At 36.5% G+C, this 22,111-nt stretch overlaps 1 protein-coding gene across 1 annotated transcript in view; it reads left to right on the top strand.

Annotated features, from left to right (window-relative positions):
- Window positions 1-1,391: 1,391 nt before the first annotated feature.
- Window positions 1,392-22,111, top strand: part of MS3_00010541 (uncharacterized protein) — a gene marked incomplete at both ends in the record, with an annotated part of 33,870 nt that continues 13,150 nt past the window's right edge. The window contains 6 exons of the mRNA XM_051218915.1: window positions 1,392-1,400; window positions 8,790-8,878; window positions 11,141-11,322; window positions 12,333-12,517; window positions 13,784-13,957; window positions 18,529-18,717. Coding sequence (XP_051064023.1) covers window positions 1,392-1,400; window positions 8,790-8,878; window positions 11,141-11,322; window positions 12,333-12,517; window positions 13,784-13,957; window positions 18,529-18,717 — 828 coding nt within the window. The remainder of the gene's footprint in view (window positions 1,401-8,789; window positions 8,879-11,140; window positions 11,323-12,332; window positions 12,518-13,783; window positions 13,958-18,528; window positions 18,718-22,111) is intronic.

The following is a 22,111-nucleotide window of genomic DNA, read 5'->3' as shown; positions in this document are numbered from 1 at the left end:
AATGGCGCATGTGCATCCACTCTTTGAGTTCTCCCAAATTCTAATCTTCTGAATTCTTCATGTCCCTTTTCTGTTTTCTCTTTACAAATTTACTTCACTGGATTATACTCCTTGAATAACATCTCCAAACCCTAATGTTTCCGATTACTGCTGATACTTTTACTAGCTCTATCACTATGGGATTTTAATCGATAATTATATCTGTGTACTAATGTGGTATGGTAACTCGAATTGATATACGTACGTACGAAGTTCTACGTTGTTAATGACTGATTGACTAAGTTACAATTTGTATCTAACAAACTGTTGAAATTTTTATTCAATAAGTAAAAAAGAATAACCATACTACTAAGAAAAAAGCTTTTGATTACTACCCTCTTCTATGATCACAGTATAGTTGAAATCGATAAACGATGTATAACATGTTAATTAGGTCATAAAATCATCATAATCTTTTGTTTCAATGTAAAATATACATAGAACTAATGAGTTTCAGTTTAGTTTATGAAGAGAATATTCAGCTGAAATAATGAATACAAGTTTTGTTTTATTAGTTTATTGTAATAAAACATTTTTTATTGTTATATTTCAATCATCATTTTAACAGTAGTAGTCATTAACTCTAGGATGCAGTTGACGAGTCATAAATAGGACGAAACACACGTTCTGGATTCCACTGCTAGTCATTATCCATCTTTGCTTATAATGCTTGTGAATTAAGACAATATTGAGGCAATCCATACAGGATGTATATATGGTAATAAGAAACTACTCAATTGTAGTGCTAAACATCATTGGGGGAGATTCATGTAAACAATACCAAGTGAATTTAAAAATTTCACCCCATTGCACAAGCAAGTGACTATTAGGACTCAGTAGCTAAGTAGATGACGTGATGGCGTTTGAAGCGAACAGTATTGGGTTCGAGTCCCAGAATGAATATCAACTTTGAAATTCAGGTATATCCAGTTGACGAGTTGCAAATAGGAAGAAACATGCGTTCTGGATTCCACTGCTAGCTATCATCCATCTTTGCTTATAATGCTTGTGAATTAAGACAATATTGAGGCAATCCGTACAATGTATGCACATATTCCAATAAGAGACTAATCAATTACAGTGCTAAACATCATTGAGAAGATTCAAACAAACAATACCAAATGAGTGATTATATTAGTTCATTTTTTTATCAAACGACGATACTGTCAAATGACTATCTTATTGTGCAATATAATAGGTATGAAATTTAGATAGAATGACTTAAAACCTAAGGTATCAATTGATGTCAGTGGATTATATTTCTCATTACAATCCCCAGGTTAAGTGACACTAAAATATATTCATTGTTAGAAACAGTAGGCATCTTGAATATTCCAGTAATAACAGCTTAAATGGAAGAGGTAAATAAAATAGATTTGAATGTTTGTTAATGATAATAAATCCTTGGCAATACAACACAAGACATTCAGTTTTCGTCATTTGGACAGGTTTGTTCTCCTTGTTACTTTTCGGAATCATTTCAATTAAACTACTGAATATATTTGAACGAGAATTTTCGTTATGTATTGGTGTTAACTTAACGAAACGGTTAATGATGAACAGCTTAGTTGGCGGTTTTTAGTGAGTTTTCTACGAGATCGGGTCACTGACCCCATGCCAGACCCTTCTCCTTTACCAGGGCTTGGGACCGGTAGTAACTGTAGAATAGCTGCAGGCGAAGTTGATGATCAGCTATTATAATCTAATTTGAGAAATCCGTTCACAATTAAATTTACCCTCGTACTATATGACATTTTCATAAAGTCATTTATAATAATAGTAATCTTGTATTAACCTCTACTGGCTGTCTTTGTAATGAATTTTTCAATAAATAAAATAATAGAATAGATTATTGTGGAAATATGGAATAAATTAACGATATCGCTGCTATCCTTTCACGAAGGAACTTATATTTATTAGTAAAAATCCAGATAGTTGAGATCATGAGTCAATTGAAGCTAGATCATCATGGAAATCCTGGAAGCACTGGATGGCAGTTTCATCCTATTGTAGGACTCCTCAGCGGTGCGCATCCACGATCCCACTCGCAGGAAGAAGCAGTGACCAGTGCAGTTCAGCCGAGTCAGTTGTGAGGTAGTAACTCACGGATAACAATGTTGGATGTGTCGCACAATTTCATAGATTAGTTGAAGTTGGACATTAACGCCGTAGGATGCCAGCTCAGTGGTCTAGTGGTTAAACGCTCGCGCACGAGACTGATAGGTGCTGTGTTTGAATCTCGTGGATGCGCACGGCTGAGGAGTCCAGGTTTTCCATGATGGTCTAGCTTTAATTGACTCACGATCTCAATCATTGAAATTACTATAATATTCACAAAACCCCTTTCATATTGAATTAGTTAATGAATCAATGAATTGTAGTTTTCATTTACGTTAATTACTAATTACATCATTAACCTGCTGTTGCGAGTACAACCTCACAGTATGTGGTACATATTATGCATATATATTACATCTAGTTCAGTACAAATGGAAGAAGACCAACCAGTTTAATGAACCGTGATATAAAATTGATCGAAATAAATATATTCACATTAGTAAATCTTTATATAAAAGTGTAATATATATGTATTACTTCTTTACGCCTCCTACCCTTTGTGGAGGATTACAGATCGCAGACTAACACTCTTCATCCAACCCTGTCTTGGGTAATCCTTTCCAGTTCTTTCCAGTTGCTATTCATTCTTTTCATGTCTGTTTCCGATTCTCGATTCAGTATGTTTTTTGGCTTTCCTCTTTTTCGTTTCCCTTCAGGATTCCAAATTAAGGCTTGTCTCATGATGTAGTTTATATATGTATAATATATAGACAGATAATCAATAAATGTGTTTAACAAATAACTTATGTACAATGAATTGATACTGTTCGAAAACAGATTACAACTACACATGAATTAGAAATATTAAACAACAGAACTAAATGGAGAAATCTAAGCCAAATTATTATGATCCATTTAGAATGAACCTAAATCTTATCTAAAAGTATTGCTTTCAGGTTTTCAATGGTGGTCTAGCATCGATCGGTTCAAGATCTCAATCAATAACTTAATAATCTTCACAAACCTTTACTAATAATTACCATGTACTCACTAAAGACTAACTTTGTGAGTGACTTCTCAGAGTTCTAATGAGAAGCCGTGACCAGTGGAGTTATTATGTGTCGAGTAGAGACAAATATTTACCTCAGTACAATGGTAGATCGTCACGCAATTTTGTGGATTGGTTGAGGTTAGACATTAACACCATTGGATGCCTTCTCAGTGGCTCAGAGGTTCCTGGGTTTGAATCGCGCGAGTGGGATCGTGGATGAGCACTGTTGAGGAGTCCCACAATAGGACGAAATGGTCGTCCAGTGTTTCCAGATTTTCAGTGGTAGTCTAACATCATCCGGTTCATGACCTCAATCAATAACTTAATAATCTCCACAACTCTATACTGATAATTGACATTTTAATTGATTTTCCTATTTAATATACAACAAAACAGTAACTAGGATCACTGATTGACTGTACTACACATCAATCCCAATAATATGAATTAATGAACTTTTTTAATCCTTCACTTTATTGCTTTACATCCCACTTATGCATTCACTTTTTTTCGTTCTTTCAGATTTATGCTTTCCTGAATATTGTACTATTTTCTTGTAAAGTTTTTCCTTCTAATCTTTCACAATGTAAGCATTGATGGATAGTGGCTAACAGTGGAATACAGGACGTGCGTTCCGTCTTATTTGGGACTCGTCAGCTGGATTTACCTGCTTCTCATAGTTGCTGTTCACTCTGGGACTCGAACCCGGTACCATTCGCTTCAAACACTATCGCGTTATCCACTCGGCTACTGAGTCTTGATAGCCACAGGCTGATCGATTGCAGTCTTAAACCTCAATGGGAAGATGCAAGCCAAACAATACCAAGTGAATTTCACAATGTATATTATAATATTTCCATATGATGATTTCAGATTCAGATTTGTGTAGTAAGGATAGAAGGCCTACGGCCTGTATTATTACTTTTCTAGTATGCTTCTATGAGTGTCTAGTCTTCTCTTGAAAGAGTCAATTAAAGGTGAAGACACCAGTGCTTCGAGCATCAGGTTCCAAGTATTGACGACTCGGTTTGAAAACCTGTACGCCATGGATATTTTGTTCGTTCTTGACTTCTCTACTCGCCTGCTATGTCTTCTGAGATGCCCCGATCTAGTGGGAAGAAAAAGGGAGAATAATTTAGATCCAAAATCATTTCTCAGTATTCTGTACATCAAAATTAGATTTCTCCTTAGTCCAGCTTTTCAAACCGCTCTTTGTATGGTAAACCCCGGAGTTCTCGAATTGCACGGGTAGCTGCCCTCTGTACTTTTGTTGTGTTTACATTTCTCTATTGATCTTTCTACTTGTTCATCTATACAGTTCTCAACCTAGTTTTTACTATGATATTGATTTAATAACCACTGGTTTATTTCTTAATACAAATCAATAACAATTTAGTTTATGATTGTAACAAAGTAATCTTGTTGGAGTTTTGTTCTATCATTTGGACGGTTTAGTCGTGGAGTTTTCATCATTCTTCTGAATAACATTATCAATTATACATTTCAAGTAGATGAAACATTCTATTCAAATCATTCATTTGAATTAAAAATCTTCTCCATCATCTGAAAGATCATCTTGATGATAATTTCTAAGAGTTGAATGATATGTTAGATTCCTTAGAAGAGATTTCAGATTATTTACTTTGTATTGACACTTGGAATCAGAAATTTCACTGATTGAAATCATGAGTCAATTGAAGCTAGATCACCATGGAAAACGTGGAAGCAATGGACGGCCGTTTCGTCCTAGTATGGAACCCCCAGCAGTGCTCATTCACGATCCCGCACCCCACGGGATCCGAACCCAGGACCTATCAGTCTCGCGCCAGGCGCCTAATCAACTAGATCACTGAGCCGGCATCCAACGGTGTCAATGTCTAACTTAGAATAAGAGTAGATTAAAGAAAATTCTATGTATATATATGATAAGATATAAATAAGATTTAGGTTCATTCTAGATGGACCATATATTTCAGCTTTCAGTCATAATGATATTTGGTCGGTTGACTTGTGTTAATCTTTCCAGTATGTTTTCAAGTGAAGATCTAATTACTGTTTATAATTATTCATTGATTTGACGATACTGTAATGAACAAGTATACAAGTGAGGACAATCGGATGTATCTGAGCATAAAATTACAGAATATCTCACTAAAATCTGAGAACTATACAGTAAATACTTCATTTGCAAACTGTCGATCAATTGTCTTGAACTTGACTGTTTCGTTTGCAAATATTAGTTCATCTTCTCAGATTTCATTGTTTTTGTATTTTCATACCAACTACTTTCCATTTCCATTCTTACCTTCTTGATCTTTTACTGAAGTACATTCTATTCCTAACCATCGTTATATTACTACTTATGTAGATTTAAGTAGCTCACACTACAATACCACCTTATAAAAAGCATTAGAAAAATATCAACAATGATTACTTATTATACGTTTGATCTCAGATACAAATGTTCTTTTTTAAACCTTGTAATGTATTTGATACATAAATTTTATAGTGACTCCTGTTCGTTTATCCGAAAGACAAATATAATTGAAAGTATACTTAATACCTTGAGAGTTCCCATTATACTTTTCAGGTATTAACTTCACTAATATGTTGTAAACAGTAGACTTACTCACATACTTACGCCTGTTACTCCTCGTGGATGAGCATAGGGCGCCCACCAACACTCTCCATCCAAACCTGTTCTGGGAAGTCCTTTCCAGCTCCTTCCAGTTCTCATTCATCCTTTTCATATCTGCTTCTATTTCCCGACGTAATGTGTTTTTTGACCTTCCACTTTTCCACCTCCCTTCAGGATTCCAAGTTATGGCTTGCCTCGTGATGCAGTTTGATGATTTGCGTAATGTATGTCATATCCACTTTCATCGTCTTTTCCTAATTTCCTCTTCAGCTGAAACCTGGTTTGTTATCTCTCACAGAAGGCTGTTGCTGATGGTATCCGGCCAATGGATGTTAAGTATCTTGCGTAGACAGCTATTTATAAATACTTGTAGCTTCATGATGATGGTTGTAGTGGTTCCCTGCCTGTAGCTCTTCTAAAGTTACTGTCAGTCCTAAACCCGGGTAAAGGAGGAGGGTTGGACATGGGGTTGGCGACCCCATCCCGAAGAAAACTGACTGATCAAAGGACGCTAACCAGAAAAATAAACAGTAGACAAGGCCATGATATATTTTTACATGATTAGTCTGAGAAAATTGGGACATATATATTGAATAGGAATCACCACTTTGAAAAAGTAAATGATAGCTTGAATAAAAATCAAACTGAACAAGTTACATGATTGTCAGGTATAGATATAATGTCTATCTTGTATATTAACAATTCTCGATTCAAGTTAACTACGGAGATCAGTTTTTGAAACTTGAAGTGACATTAGTTCCAGTGGTTTGGAAATCTCCACTCTTTATCTCGTATCAAGTAGTTACTTAGAACTGATGAATTGATTCAGGATTGACAGACTAACGATCATAGGTCTAGTCCCTGATGGCGAAGTCAGGGATACACGCTAATCAATAATCTTATACTTAACTGAAACAACTTTCAAATGCTTCATGATTTTTGAAGCTCTGTTTTTAACTAAGATCAGTCCGTGAAGTTAACTATAAAATTGGGAAAATCTCTATAAACTCTTCATAGTGATCAAATAGTTTGGTAAAATGCAATCTTTCTTTGACTTCGATGATCGAGATGTTAAGAATCAATTAATGGAAACCCTTGATGACTGAGCTTAGATTGGTATCATGAATGTATCAATGTTAGACAACCATTGGAAACCTGGAAACTCCGGACAGTCGTTTCATCATACTATGGGACTCCTCAATAATGCGCCTCCACGATCCCGTGTGCGTGACCCCAGTCCAGCACCTTTGGTCTCGCGCGCGGTCACTTAACCTTTAGACCATTGAGCCGCCAACCAACGGTGGATTGGTCATCAAGATTATACATAGTCAATGTTATATGTAATTGTATGTGCTTATTAGTGGCTAGCAGTGGAATCCAAGACGCCCGTTTCGTCCTATTTGAGACTTCTCAGCTAGATATACTTGCATCTGAGTTGATGTTCACTATGGGACTCAAACCCAGTAATGTTCACTCCAAACGTCATCACTTTATCCACTTATAATGCTTATAACGTCTGTAAATTAAGATAACATCGAAGCAATAAGCACAATATACATATATTCCAATAAGAGCCTGATCAATTATAGTCGTAAGCATCAATGAGCAGATTCAAGTAAACAATACCAAGTGAATTTAAAAGAACACTCCGCTTTTATATATTTTTAATAGTATTCATGGGAAAGGTACTAAATTGTAAGACATTAATTAGATGTTTTTGTTATTGTTTTTGCTTGTCTTCTTCTGATGTAATGATCTTTGACACTAGTCTGAATAGATTTACTACCTAAGTAATTCTGTATTGGCCCAAATTGAAATCAACATACCGATTTGATCTCAAATCCTTGAGTTTTATTCGATACAGAGGAGTTTTAAGAGACAAAAATATATGTCATGTTCCTAATAATTTTCAATTGTTCACATATTGATATCAGGCTATGACAGAAACTCGTTCTAAGTAAAGATCGATGTCAGGTAAGGTTGCTTAATCTCACCCTTTCTCTTTCTCCTGGTGATCGACTGGATAATGAAGACGTTAACATCTGGGAAAAAGAATGGGATTCAATGGACAAATAGGATGCTGCTGGACGATCTAGACTTCACAGATGATCTAGCTCTTCTAACGCAAACGCAACAACAAATGCAGGAGAAGAAGACCACTGTAGAAGCAGTCTCAGCAGCAGTAGGTCTCAATATACACAGATGGAAAGTAAGATTCTCCGATACAATACAACATACACCAATCTAATCGCACTTGACGGAGAAGATTTAGAGCATGTAGAAAACTTTACATATCTAGGTAGCATCATTGATGAACACAGTGGATCTGATGCAGATGTGAAAGCGAGGATCGGTAAAGCAAGAGCAGCATATTTACAACTGAAGAACATCTGGAACTCAAAACAACTATCTGTCAACCAACACCAAAGTCAGAATTTTCAATACAAATGTGAAGACAGTTCTACTGTATGGGACGGAAACCTGGAGAACTACGAAGTCCATCATCCAGAAAATACAAGTGTTTATTAACAGTTGTCTACACAAAATACTTCGGATCCGTTGGTCAGATAATATCAGCAACAACCTACTGTTGGAGAGAACAAACCAAATCCCAGCGGAGGAAGAAATCAGGAAGAAGTGGTGGAAGTGGATAGGACACACATTGAGGAAAGCACCGAACTACGTCACAAAGCAAGCCCTCACATGGAATCCTGAAAGCCAAAGGAGAGGCGGCAGACCAAAGAACATAATACATCGAGAATTGGAGACAGACAGACAGACATGAGAAGAATGAACAAGAATGGTATAGAACTAGAAAGGGAGACCGAGGACAGAGTGTGTTGGAGTATGTTGGTCGGTAGCCTATGCTCTATCGGGAGTAACAGGCGTAGGTAAATAAGTATATCAGAAACTATCTTCAGAGTTATTGATTCTTTAAAGCATATGACTTTAATGAAGTCAATTCAACTGATTTATTGATTTATTTGTTATTTTATTTGATAGAAGGAACAGCTTTATATAACCGGTGGACAATTAGTAAATAGTGATCATATACAGTTTGCAAATATATTGATTGAGGATGGAAAAATTGTGTAAGTATTCAAAAGTTTTTGGTTACTTTTATTACTATTCATATTGAAGTTCTTATGTCATTGTACTGAAATTGTTAGATCTATCGAAACGTCCAAGTCACCCGATTGAGATACGCGCAAAACCGAAGTTTCCAAATCAACAATTCGTCTACAATAGCGGTTCTCAACTTGTGAGATGCCTGAGGCGTTTAAACGCGTCCTTCAAGTATGAAAATAAAAAGGCTTCAATAGTACAAAAGACAGCTGATAGCTGTGTCTAAATTTGATAACAGTTTATGAACAATCGAAACCCGAACCAAGAGCAAAACAATATGGAAACTGTTACGTTTAAACAAATGCACAAAACTGTGGACAACGGCTACAGAGATTAAGATACAGTAATTATAATGATAAATACAATGATAAGTACAATAAACGTTATAAGTATATGTGAACATTTCAGAATATTACAGTACAACTTGCGTTACAACATAAGTGTGAAAATTGTCAATAACACAACTGCTTACTGAATGTAAATAAGTAGTATAAGACAACATACAAAAGAGTAGAAAGAGAACGAGTAGGAACAATGTAAGACAAACTTAACAGAAATATTAGGACAATGTTGATGTTGAACTAACTTTGAGACTTTAAATCTACTTTCAGCCAATGAGCAATTATCTTGAATGAGTCAAATATGTTAAAGTATAATGATTTGAAGGTTTACTGTCGGTTTTCAAATCTTAGTGTCATAGAAATCTTTCATCATCTTCACATGAATACATTCACATGTAAGGTATCTTTCCAGATCTTTCCAAAGCTCCTGGTAATTAAGAACTATCAAGTAATAGATAAAATGACAAATTATCTTCTCAGTCAAATTGAATATTGGTATCTTTTTAAATGTTTCGGTGAGCTATTCTATAGAATTAGACAATAAAACTTGTTATAACAAATTGTTAAGTCTGTCGAAGCGTCCAAATCACCTAATTGAGATACACGTAAAATCGAAGTTCATAAAGCAACGATTTGTCTAAAATAGCCTTTCTTCACTGAATAATATACAAAAATTAGTTACAAACCTTAACTTGTGAGATGTCTTTGGCATTTGCCACGTCTTTGATAGGCTTCGATACTGCAAAAATGACAGCCATTGGCTATGTTCAAACTTGGTAAAAGTTTATCAACAAGCAAAAACTGAACTAAGAGCAAAACATATATGGAAACTGTTACGTTTAAACAAGGGTCAAACGAATGCACGAATTCGAGAATAAATGCTACGATGAATCAGATAAAGTAATTATAATGATAAATACAATAAATGTTATAAGTATATGTAAATATTTCAGAATCTTACACCACAAAATTGCCTGACAACATAAGTGTAAAAATTGCTGGAATACAACTGTTTACTGAATAATAATAAGTAGTATAAAACAATACACAATACACATATAATACACAAAAGAGTCGAAGGGAAGTGAATAAGGATAGAGAACGTAAAACAGACTTAACACAAATGTGTGACGATGCTTTGTGTGCACCAGCAACATTATGTCCATTAATTCAATTACTATATACACTATAAACAACAGCTCTATGCAAAATTTTCAAGTTTAAAACCTACCAGTCAGAATACTAAGACGTCAGATGGATTGCCCCCAATTAGCTGAGTGATAAACAATTTCATTCTGTCTAGTTCCTAGTTTAGACCAAACTTTATTGGCTAAATTAGCAACATGAAAATTGGTATATCATAATATCAGACAGTCGTAGTTAACGTAGAGCCTTGTGCAAATGTTATCTCGGTCTCCATCATAAAATGTAAGCACAATAATATAAAATTAATAAGATGAATGGCAATGAAATCATGATAACTGTACGGATACTGATAACAAACAAGGTTCAACATTAAAAATATGGTCTGAGAAGGAATAGAAAGAAGGCATTCATAAGGGAATATATAAACTCAAAATCTAGAGGAAGATAAAGAATAAACCTCATGTGCTCCCCTATGATCATTTCGGAGACATATCATCAAAACTCAAGGTGTAGTTTGTTCTTATGTTGAATAGTTGCTGAGAGTCGACAGAAATAAGATTACCTGGATCTCATTCTGGTTATTCCTCATCATGAAGATTGATGTGTACGATTTTGTCAGCGGTTGACTTGCTAGTTGACCTCAACCACCTAGCATTTACCTCATCTTCAAATTTGCTAACCTTCATTTGATTAATCAGTGGATAAGTTAGATTTGTGTTGCTCCAATTTATAACAAATTAGGTCAACTGGCACAAACATTGAAGTTCAACCGGATACGCCAAGACTTGATGCTACCGGAATGTTAATTATGCCAGCTGGAATTGATATGTCTACTTACTTAATACAAGATATCCATCCGATTGATACAGAAGCGTATATAAATTTTACAAAAGAGGCTCTACTTGGTGGGACTACAACAATCGGTAAGTTTAACAATTGAGAGTTTCTATTTTCTGGGTAATTTCTTGTTATCAGAATGACTGTACCACATTATAATGTCTCTCAAATCAGTAAACGTCCAGTTAATTCGGATCAGCGAAGTTTATTAACTAATATAAATCAAAGAGAAGGAGAGAGCGTAAAATCTCTGGATTTATCTTTCTGTAGTGAAAAGCAGTGAAATACTATGAAATGCCAGTTCACTTTTCAAGTCATTATATTGTCAAGTGGTTCTTTAACACTTGATCCCTATTGGGTTTCCACTTAACATTCAGAGACAGCTCTGCGTAGTATGTGGTGGCTTGAAGGATTCAGTACGGTTAGTCGATAAAATGATCTAGAGCTGAGAAAAAAATAAACTAAATCCTCAATAAGCACATAAATATGTGAATAACAGTTTGTAGAGATTAGTAATTTAAATGGTTGAATTCATGAGTCGATCTAATCTAGACCACCACTGAAAATCCAGAAGTACTGGATGGCCGCCTCATCTCAATGTGCGACTTCGCAGCAATGAGCACCCACAATCCCTCATGATGGACTCGAACCCGAGACCCTCGCTCTCGCTCGTGAACTTTTAACATCTAAACTCCTGAGCCAACATCCAATTGTGTTCATGTCTAACTTCAATCAACTGATAGATATCATAGATATCTGATGTTGAAATAATTGACAATAATTCAGTAATTAGGATTATAATCAGAGAGGGGTATTGTAGATACTATAATAATTTTAATAGTTGGATTCATGAATCAGCTGAAGCTAGATCACCATGAAAATCCTGGAAGCACTACACGGCCGTTTTTTCCCTGGTATGGGAATCCTTAGTAATGAGCATCCACGATCCCATCTCGCGAGATTAGAACCCAGGACTTATCAGTCTACCTATCACTATGATTTCCCTTTTATTTGCCTTAAATATTTTTGTTTTAGTCTTTGTCTACTAAATTAATATTTAAGTAGTATGTATGTATTTATTAAAATATCTTCCTAGTTGATACTATCATATGTCCAAAAGATTCATCAGCTGTTGATCTTTTAATAAAATATAAAAATACTTTCAAAGAAACAAAATTTTGGTGTGATATTATCATTCGTATTGGTTTTATGGAAATTCAAGAGAATCATTTAAATGAAATAGAACAATTAGCTAAACAACATGGGATTAATTCGTTTCTAGTGAGTTCAAGTCAATTAATGAATTATTTGTTTCTTTCTATTGAGTAACATTTTATGAGGAATTCTAAACTTTATTCTAGTTTTATTCCTAGCATACCATCGGCTTACGAGTTATTAAATCCAAATGATTATTGAATGACTTATGATTGTTACATTATATTATGACTTAGTTGAGTTTTATAATGTGAATTTATTAGATTATCAAATACCATTTCTAAAGATATCCAGTTATTCATAAGATCTGAATGTTCTATTGGTTTAATAAATATTAGGTTGGTAAATATGCCAACTAGAATGAGTGAGCTATTTGATCCCTTTGATTATCAATATTTTGCCATGTGATATCAGAACCTGGGAAAAAAAGAATGAATATCCAGTTGTTTTCGTTCAAAAATGGACAATCATATATTTGACAGGGGTTTTATAGAGATTGTAGTAATTTATTAATTGAATTCATGAATCAACTGAAGCTAAATCAACATGAAAACCTGGAAGCATTGGACGGCTGTTTCATCCTAGTATGGAACTCCTCACCAGTGCACATCCACTATCTCACCCCGTGAGATTCGAACCTAGGACCTATCAGTCTCGCATGCGAACGCTTAACCTCATACATCTATCTGTAGTGTCAAATAATATCCAAAGAAAATTGGTTATAAAATCATCATCGTGATAAACTTCAGTGTTCTTTTAGATTAATCATCTGGAATACCAAGACATATGAACAACAGATATGTCTGTCAAGTATAAGATGGGTGTAATGACCAACGACTATGATGATTCGATATAGCGTTTACTCTCCAGATAATGTTAACCACCTTAAGCATCCATTTATCATGTTAGTATAATGAGTTCTATACTAGGACAAAATAGACATAAAATTATTGTTTTTATGACTGAAACTGTACAATGGAAGATGGTCGAGCAATTTCGCGGATTGGTTGAGGTTAGACACTAACACATATCGATACCGACTCATTGGTCTAGGGTTAAGCATTCGCGCGTGAGACTGAGGGCCCTGGGTTCGAATCCCGCGTGCGGGATCGTGGATGTGCACTGCTGAGGAGTCCTACAATGAGACGAAACGGCCGTCCAGTACTTCCAGATTTCCAGTGGTGGTCTAACATCAAGCGATTCATGATCTCGATCTGTAAGTGTTTTCACAATAGTCTATTTCTTATTTTTCTTTTTATGCTTAAATGATCTGTTTTACATGGAAACACTTGGAAAAAATGAAATGTGAATCAACAAACTACTAATCAACAGTTTATTGTTGATCCAATGGAAATGGATAAACCTTCTAAAAATTCATCATACATTAAAAATTTATTAAAAGCTTTGGATAAATGTAAACAAACTGGTTCAATTGCTGTTATCAAATGTGATCTAAGAAAGTTAAATTACAATTGTCCAAGTGATTATTTGAATAAACAAAATGATGTAAGTAAAATAAAAGTAATATATTTGTACATATCCTAACAAGTAGAAAACTTAAATTTTCTGATGTTTCGTAACTTAGTGTAAGTCACTTCTTCAGGGTAAATAACTGATCAAATCAAAATGAGTCCAAGTTTAAATAGTACAACAGAACAACACAAAAATATTATGTGCGATCAATGATGAAAACAGATCTAAGCAAGTTAGTGTTATGTTAGATGGTGGTTGGAGGTAGTCGACAGGAAACCCTGTACTTAGGTTTCGTGCTACTTGGCACTCATCAGCAACATGTACCTGTAATCTTTAGGGAACTGGTGCTCCCTGACGGATTCGCTCCCGTGTCACCCAGTCAATGTTATGTCATTTCGGTCAAGATGATTTATAAACGACATGTATGTAGGTGGGTGGGTGCTTGACTGTGTATATGTGCAAGGTCAGGGATGATAAAATGTGACCTTTGTAGTGAGAAAGGAGAGAGTTTAATTTGTATGTAAGATAATAGTGTGAAATGTGAATAATATTAGATATGGTAGCTTGGATAGATAGTCCAAGTCGGATGTATGGTAAGGCCTTGTTTTCTATTGAGTGCAGTAGGATTAAGCATTATAATTAAAGTCTTAGCTACTCTCTTTTCTTCGTAATTAGATGATTACACAAATAAATTCTTAATATTGTATGTATAAATGCATTTATAGCAAGTAGGATATGTCTGAAAAACTTTAAACTACATACATAAGAAGGTAGAGTTTTCTGCATGTTCTTAATAAAAATTGTTTTGTGGAGTAGGTCATAGATATCAGATGATGAAATATGGATTAAGATCTCAAGTTAACTAATGTGATCTAGCTATTCTAATTTCATAGAGTGTATACATCTAAGCCAACTCCGCCTGTAGCTCTTCCAAAGTTACTGCCGGTCCCAAGACCGGGTAAAGGAGGAGGGTTGGGCATGGGGTTAGCGTCCCCATCCCGTAGAAAACCAACTCGCTAAATAAACGCTTACCAGAAAAAATTATTCAAACCATTTAAACTCTGCCCTGAAATTTAGAAGGTCTTCATTTAGAAGAACTATGACGCTTCATGGTGAAAGCCGAGTTCCTTCGGAAGCCACGAGGCCGATGCCCCTTCTAACAACCAGAGCAAACATTTTATCGGTACATGGAACGTCCGAACAATGTGGGAGACCGAGAAGACCAGTCGAATAGCAACAGAAATGAGGAGATACAACTCGGCAGTACTGGGAATCAACGAAACCCACTGGACCTAAGGTGGACAACAAAGGCTAAATATGAAAGAGATGCTGCTATACTCCGGTCATGAAGAGGAAAATGTTCCACACACTCAAGGAGTTGCTCTAATGCTGTCCAAAGTAGCACGAAATGCACTTGTAGGATGGGAATCTCACGGATCCAGAACCATCAAAGCACCATTCAAAACAAAGAAGGAGGGGATCGCAATCAATATTATCCAATGTTATGCACCCACCAATGATAGCAACGACGACATTAAAGATCAATTCTAGGAGCGGCTGCAACCAATCATAGACAAGTGCCCAAGAAATGACCTCACTATTCTGATGGGAGATCTAAATGCCAAAGTCGGAGTAGACAACACCGGATATGAAGATGTTATGGGACGACATGGACTGGGACAGAGAAACGAAAATGGAGAAAGATTTGCAAATCTTTGTGCATTCAACAAATTGGTCGTAGGAGGCACAATATTTCACGCAAACGTATACACAAAGCTACATGGATCTCACCGGACCACATTACAGAGAACCAGATAGATCATATCTGCATCAATAAGAAATTCCGAAGGACAATGGAAGATGTGAGAACCAGGAGAGGAGCTGACGTAGCTTCAGATCACCATCTAGTTGTAGCCAATTTAAAACTGAAGCTAAAGAAGAACTGGACAACCGGACAAACAACACTACAAAGGTTCAATACAGCCTTCCTTCGAGATACTGACAAACTCAATAAATTCAAGACAACTCTCAACAATAGGTTCCAAGCCTTACAAGATCTACTGAAAGAAGAAGAAACTACCATGGAGGACAACTGGAAAAGTATCAAAGAAGCATTGACTTCAAAGTGTCAAGAGGTTCTGGGTCTAAAGAAACACCATCATAAGGAATGGATCTCTATAGAAACACCGGACAAGATCAAAGAAAGGAAAAACAAGAAGACAGCAATTAATAACAGCCTAACACGAGCAGAGAGTCCAAGCACAAGCTGAATACATAGAAGCAAACAAGCAAGTGAAGAAGAGCATTAGAGCCGACAAGAAGAAATACGTGGAAGAACTAGCAACGACGGCAGAAAAAGCCGCTAGAGAAGGAAATATGAAACGGCTTCACAATACAACGAAGAAACTAGCAGGGAAAGACAGTAAACCAGAGACCGGTCAAAGACAAATATTTCAGGCCAATCACTGAAATTCAAGAACAGCGGAACAGATGGGTAGAGTACTTCGAGGAACTCCTGAATAGGCCGGCTCCAGTGAATCCACCGGACATCGAAGTAGCACACACAAATCTTCCTATAGATGTCAATCCACCAACGATGGAAGGAATCAGAATGGCCATCAGACAAATCAAGAGCGAGAAAGCAGCAGGACCCGACAACATACCAGCTGAAGCAATGAAGTCAGATATCGAAGTAACTACAAACATGCTTTATCTTCTATTCAAAAAGATTTGGGAGGAGGAACAAGTGCCGATGGACTGGAAAGAAGGACACCTCATCAAAATTCCAAAGAAAGGAGATCTGAGCAAATGTGAAAACTACAGAGGCATCACACTACTGTCAGTACCAGGAAAAGTCTTTAACAGAGTGTTGCTGAACCAGATGAAAGATGCAGTAGACGCCCAACTTCGAGATCAACAAGCTGTATTTCGTAGGGATCGGTCGTGCACAAGCCAAATTGCGACACTACGGGTCATCGTCGAACAATCAGTGGAGTGGAACTCGTCACTATACATCAACTTCATTGATTATGGAAAGGCATTTGACAGTGTGGATAGGAGGACGTTATGGAAACTTCTTCGACACTACGGAGTTCCTGAGAAGATTGTCAATATTATCCGGAACTCATACGACGAACTACAGTGCAAGGTCGTGCATGGAGGACAGCTGACAGACGCATTCCAAGTAAGGACAGGAATCAGACAAGGCTGTCTACCCTCTCCCTTCCTCTTTCTTCTGGTGGTCAACTGGACTATGAGAACGTCGACATCTGAAGGAAAGCACGGGATACAATAGACAGCTCAGAACCAATTAGACGATTTGGGATTCTCAGAGGACCAAGCCATCCTATCTCATACACATGAACAAATGCAGATAAAGACAACTAGTTTAGCAGCAGTCACTGCATCAGTAGGCCTGAGCATACACAAAGGGAAAACCAAGGTCCTCAAATACAACACGGAGAACAGCAATTTAATCACTCTCGATGGAGAAACTCTGGAGGATGTGGAATGATTCACATACCTAGGAAGTATCATCGATCAACAAGCAAGGGCCGCATTCTTACAATTGAAGAACATATGGAACTCAAAACAACTTTCAACCAATACCAAAGTAAGAATCTTCAATACGAATGTCAAGGCAGTTCTACTGTACGGAGCTGAAACTTGGAGAACTACAACAACCACCATCAAGAAGGTACAAGTATTTATAAATAGCTGTCTACGCAGGATACTCAACATCCATTGGCCGGATATCATCAGCAACAGCCTTCTGTGGGAGAGAACAAACCAGCTTCCAGCTGAAGAGGAAATTAGGAAAAGACGATAGAAATGGATAGAACATCACCAAACTGTATCACGAGGCAAGCCCTAACTTGGGATGCTGAAGGAGAACGGAAAAGAGGAAGGCCAAAGAACACATTACGTTGGAAAATAGAATCAGATATGAAAAGGATGAATGAGAACTGGAAGGAGCTAGAAAGGTTTGCCCAGGACAGGGTTGGATGGCGAATGCTGGTGAGCGCCCTGTGTTCTTTCACGAGGAGTAACAGGCGTAAGTAATACATCTAAGCCATTGTGATCAATCCTGAGCCATGTCATCTAAAGTAGAGATAGTTGAAATCCTGAAATGGTGATTCAACAGTGTTGTGTTCGGCACTAGAACTTTAACCTCAGAATTTGATTTCATATGAGGTCGAGTGTGTATTTTTACACTATCAGTATAGGGATTTTTGGAGATTGTAGTATTTTCACTTGTGAAGTTCAATCCGTGCAAGGTGTGAGACAGTTATCTACCTCTGACAATGGGTGAAAGGTTGTGCAAGATCATATTTTTAAAGTAATAAGGAATCTTTTTATGGTTGAGATCATGAACCGATTAATGTCAGACCACCATGGAAAACCTGGAAGCACTGGACGGCCGTTTCGTCCTATTGTGGGACTCCTCAACAGTGCGCATCCACGACCTCGCCCCCTGCGAGATGAAATAGTTGTATAGAGTATGATCTGATCTTTATTAGTTCAATTCATCACTTTGTGATGAGAATTTTCATTAGAAATTTCTATAAATGTAAAATTCAATTTACTTTTCTTATTATATCTAGTTGAAATTAAGATCCATTGAAAAATGTATTGTTCTTGTTACATCAACAAATTGTCCAGTAATTTTCTCTTCTATCAATGAAATGAATATAATTGAAAGAATTTCTAAAATAAGACGACAAATTCCACCTATTCATATTACTGTATGTTGTACATCAAATTCATTATTATCGGAGATAACACATAATCAAGTAAGTTGATTAAGATGTTTACTGAAGATTTCTTTCAATCTTCAATTGTTATTTACTATAGATGAAGTTTAATAAATTACTTCAAGATAAGTTCCTAGATTTTTAACAGGAATTTGTGACTTGTGGAGTGTAAACATGTGGGGAGTGAAATGTTTATTACCAATTACAGTGGTCTAGAGGTTAAGCGTTCGTGCGTGAGACCTATACGTCCTGGGTTCGAATCTCACGAGGCGGGATTATGTATGCACATTGCTGAGGAGTCCCGCAATAGGATGAAACTACAGTCCAGTGCTTCCAGGTTTTTCATGATGATCTAGCTTCAACTGACTCATGATCTCAACTATTGAAATTACTATAATATCCAAAAAAATCCCTTCTGATATTGAATAGTAAATTAATTCAATTTGAAAGTGGTTGCCATTGGTTATCAGCTCAATAGTCTAATGATTAGGTACTCGTCCCAAATCCTCTAAATTCATAGATTTAATCAGTGGAATAGTCATAGATCTACACTTCTTCACAGTCATATACTAGTACCAAATAGTTATCCAATACTGACTGGTCTCTAATAGTTCTCCATTTTTGATGAACAACCTACTGATAATTAAATATTGTTCAAACAAATCTCCATCGTTAATTAAAAAAGAATGACAGTATTTGTGGAATATGGTAAAGTCGTTGTATTTTGTTCTCTTTCTTTTCAGATCCATATAAGTTAATACATTTTGATTATTTCTTATTGTTAACGTAATGTTTAATTTGAAAAATGAATTGAAGATAAACGAAGTTGAGGATTCAACTTTTGACAGGTATTTTTGTAATTGTTTAGGATGATGGTCTTCAGATTCAGATTTGTGTAGTAAGGACAGAAGATCTACAGCATATGTTATTCCTTTTCTAAGAATAATGTCCTGGTACAGCCGAGAGTGGGGAGAGTCAGCTCTCCTTCTCGAAATGCTGTCACATGGCCACGCGTATATAGCCTCTGCCAGGGAAGTCCTACTCATTACCTTCTCGCGCCACGGGTGTTGTTTACGAAATTGAGAGGAAGAAAGGCGAATATGCGGTGCTATAACCAGGTTAGTGGACATGGAGAGTCCACCTAGGGAGCTGGAAAAGCCTCATTCCGAACCAATGGTGCAAATGGGCTCCAAGATCCTTAAGGAACAAATGGCGTATGAACCAATTGTTGGTCACCGTCTACCATGGGACTGCATCTCCTGACGTTGCTCCACTGCCTTATGGATCAGACCTTTAGGTCAAAGGTTCTGGGTGTGGCCCCTAAGCAAACCACGTGGTTCGGTTTGGGCACCTGGACAGTATCCCAGCCCTCACACATATCAAATGATTTATGTGGCGCATATCAATTTAGTGCCTCCTTATACCAATGTTTATGTGTTTAAATAAATAATACTTCTGTGAGTGTCTAGTCTTCTCTTGAATGAGTCAATCTGAGGTGCCGACACTACTGCTTACCGTAACAGGTTCCAAAGAATGATGATCCAGTGTGAAAACCTGCATACCTGCTCGTTCTTGGCTTTTCTACTCGCCTGTTATATCCTTTGAGATGTCCTGATCTCGTAGGAAGAAAAAGAGAGAATATATTAAGTCCAAAATCATTTCTTAGTATTCTATACATCAAATGTTGTTACGTAATAGAATTCCATCCATCTCAATCATTTTTGACTAATTTAGATATAATCGATTATATAATATCGAATCGATATTACTGTCCTCATATAATTTGTAGGTTGTTTTACAACTGACCAGTTTATCATTGTGTAAATAATAGATCTATAATGTCTAATAATTAAGTTTGAGAATTCATCTCACCCATGATTATTGACTTCAGAACACAGAATTACATAAGTGAATGCTGAGATTCTGTTCAATCTTGAATTGAATAATGAATTAATAAGTGAAAATAAAGTTTCATATCACAAATTGAATTTGATTGGACAACTATTAAAAAGTAGGATCTTAGGTATGATCTATCGTGGAGTCATCAATGAAAACTTCTGACTACATTCATACTTGAATCAAACAGAAATCTATAGCTTCCTGTTGTTTTAAATGGTTGTCTAACCAAAATCGGTCCCAGAGAGAAAACCTCATGTTCAACAATCTCCACATTACTTACTTACGCCTGTTACTCCCGATAGAGCATAAGCTACCGACCAACATACTGCAAAACACTCTATTCTCGGCCTCCCTTTCTAGTTCGATACAATTCTTGTTCATTCTTCTCATTTCTGTCTGTCTGTCTCCAATTCTCGATGTATTATGTTCTTTGGTCTGCCGCCTCTCCTCTGGCCTTCAGGATTCCATGTGAGGACTTGTCTTGTGACGAAGTTCGGCGCTTTCCTCAATGTGTGTCCTATCCACTTCCACCACTTCTTCCTGATTTCTTCCTCCACTGGGATTTGGTTTGTTCTCTCCAACAGTAGGTTGTTGCTAATAGTGTCTGGTCAACGGATCCGAAGTATTTTGTGTAGACAACTGTTAATAAACACCTGTATCTTCTGTATGATGGCTTTCGTAGTTCTCCAGGTTTCCGTCCCATACAGTAGAACTGTCTTCACATTTGCATTGAAAATTCTGATTTTGGTGTTGACTGACAGATAGTTGTTTTAAGTTCCAGATAAATAAACTTGAATTAATAAAGTATTGTGCTAAGTTCAATGGTATTCCCGAAGTGAATACCAACTCTGTGATGTAGGTACATCCAGTTGACATGTCTCAAACAGGACAAAACGCGCATTCTGGATTCCACTGCTAAACACCATTCATCTTTATTTAACGATATAATAGTTGAAAAACAGACAATCTTGAATAAATTAGATATGGTGATCTCTAATCGTATCAAAATTACATAAAGTAATCATGTAAATAAAATAGACTTTCATAATTTATACTTAACCATTCAACAGATTTTTATGGATAAATTCATGAGTCAATAAAAGTGAGACCACCATGGAGAACCTGGAAGTACTGAACGATCGTTTCGTCCTAATGTGGAACTTCTCAGCAGTGCACATCTACGGTCCTGCCCCGCAGGACTTGAACCGAGGACCTATCGGCTTTGCGCGCGAGCGCTTAACTACTAGACTAATGAGCCGGCATCCAACGGTGTTAATATCTAACTTCAACTTATCAATGAAACTGAACAACCGTCCACTATTGTCTTCAGTGAGTTACTATCTCACAACAGATATCTATGAATTAAATATTTGAAGGGGTTTTGTGGAAATTTTAGTAAATTCAGTAGTTGAGATCATAAGTCAATTGAAGCTAGATCACCATGAAAAACCTGGAAGCACTGGATGGTCGTTTCGTCTTATTTTGGGACTCCACAGCAGTGCACATCCACGATCCCGCCTCATAAGATTCGAAC

The sequence above is a fragment of the Schistosoma haematobium genome (genome assembly GCF_000699445.3).
Source record: "Schistosoma haematobium chromosome Unknown HiC_scaffold_292, whole genome shotgun sequence".
NCBI lineage: Eukaryota > Metazoa > Platyhelminthes > Trematoda > Strigeidida > Schistosomatidae > Schistosoma > Schistosoma haematobium.
This window is presented reverse-complemented; position numbering and strand designations above follow the sequence as displayed.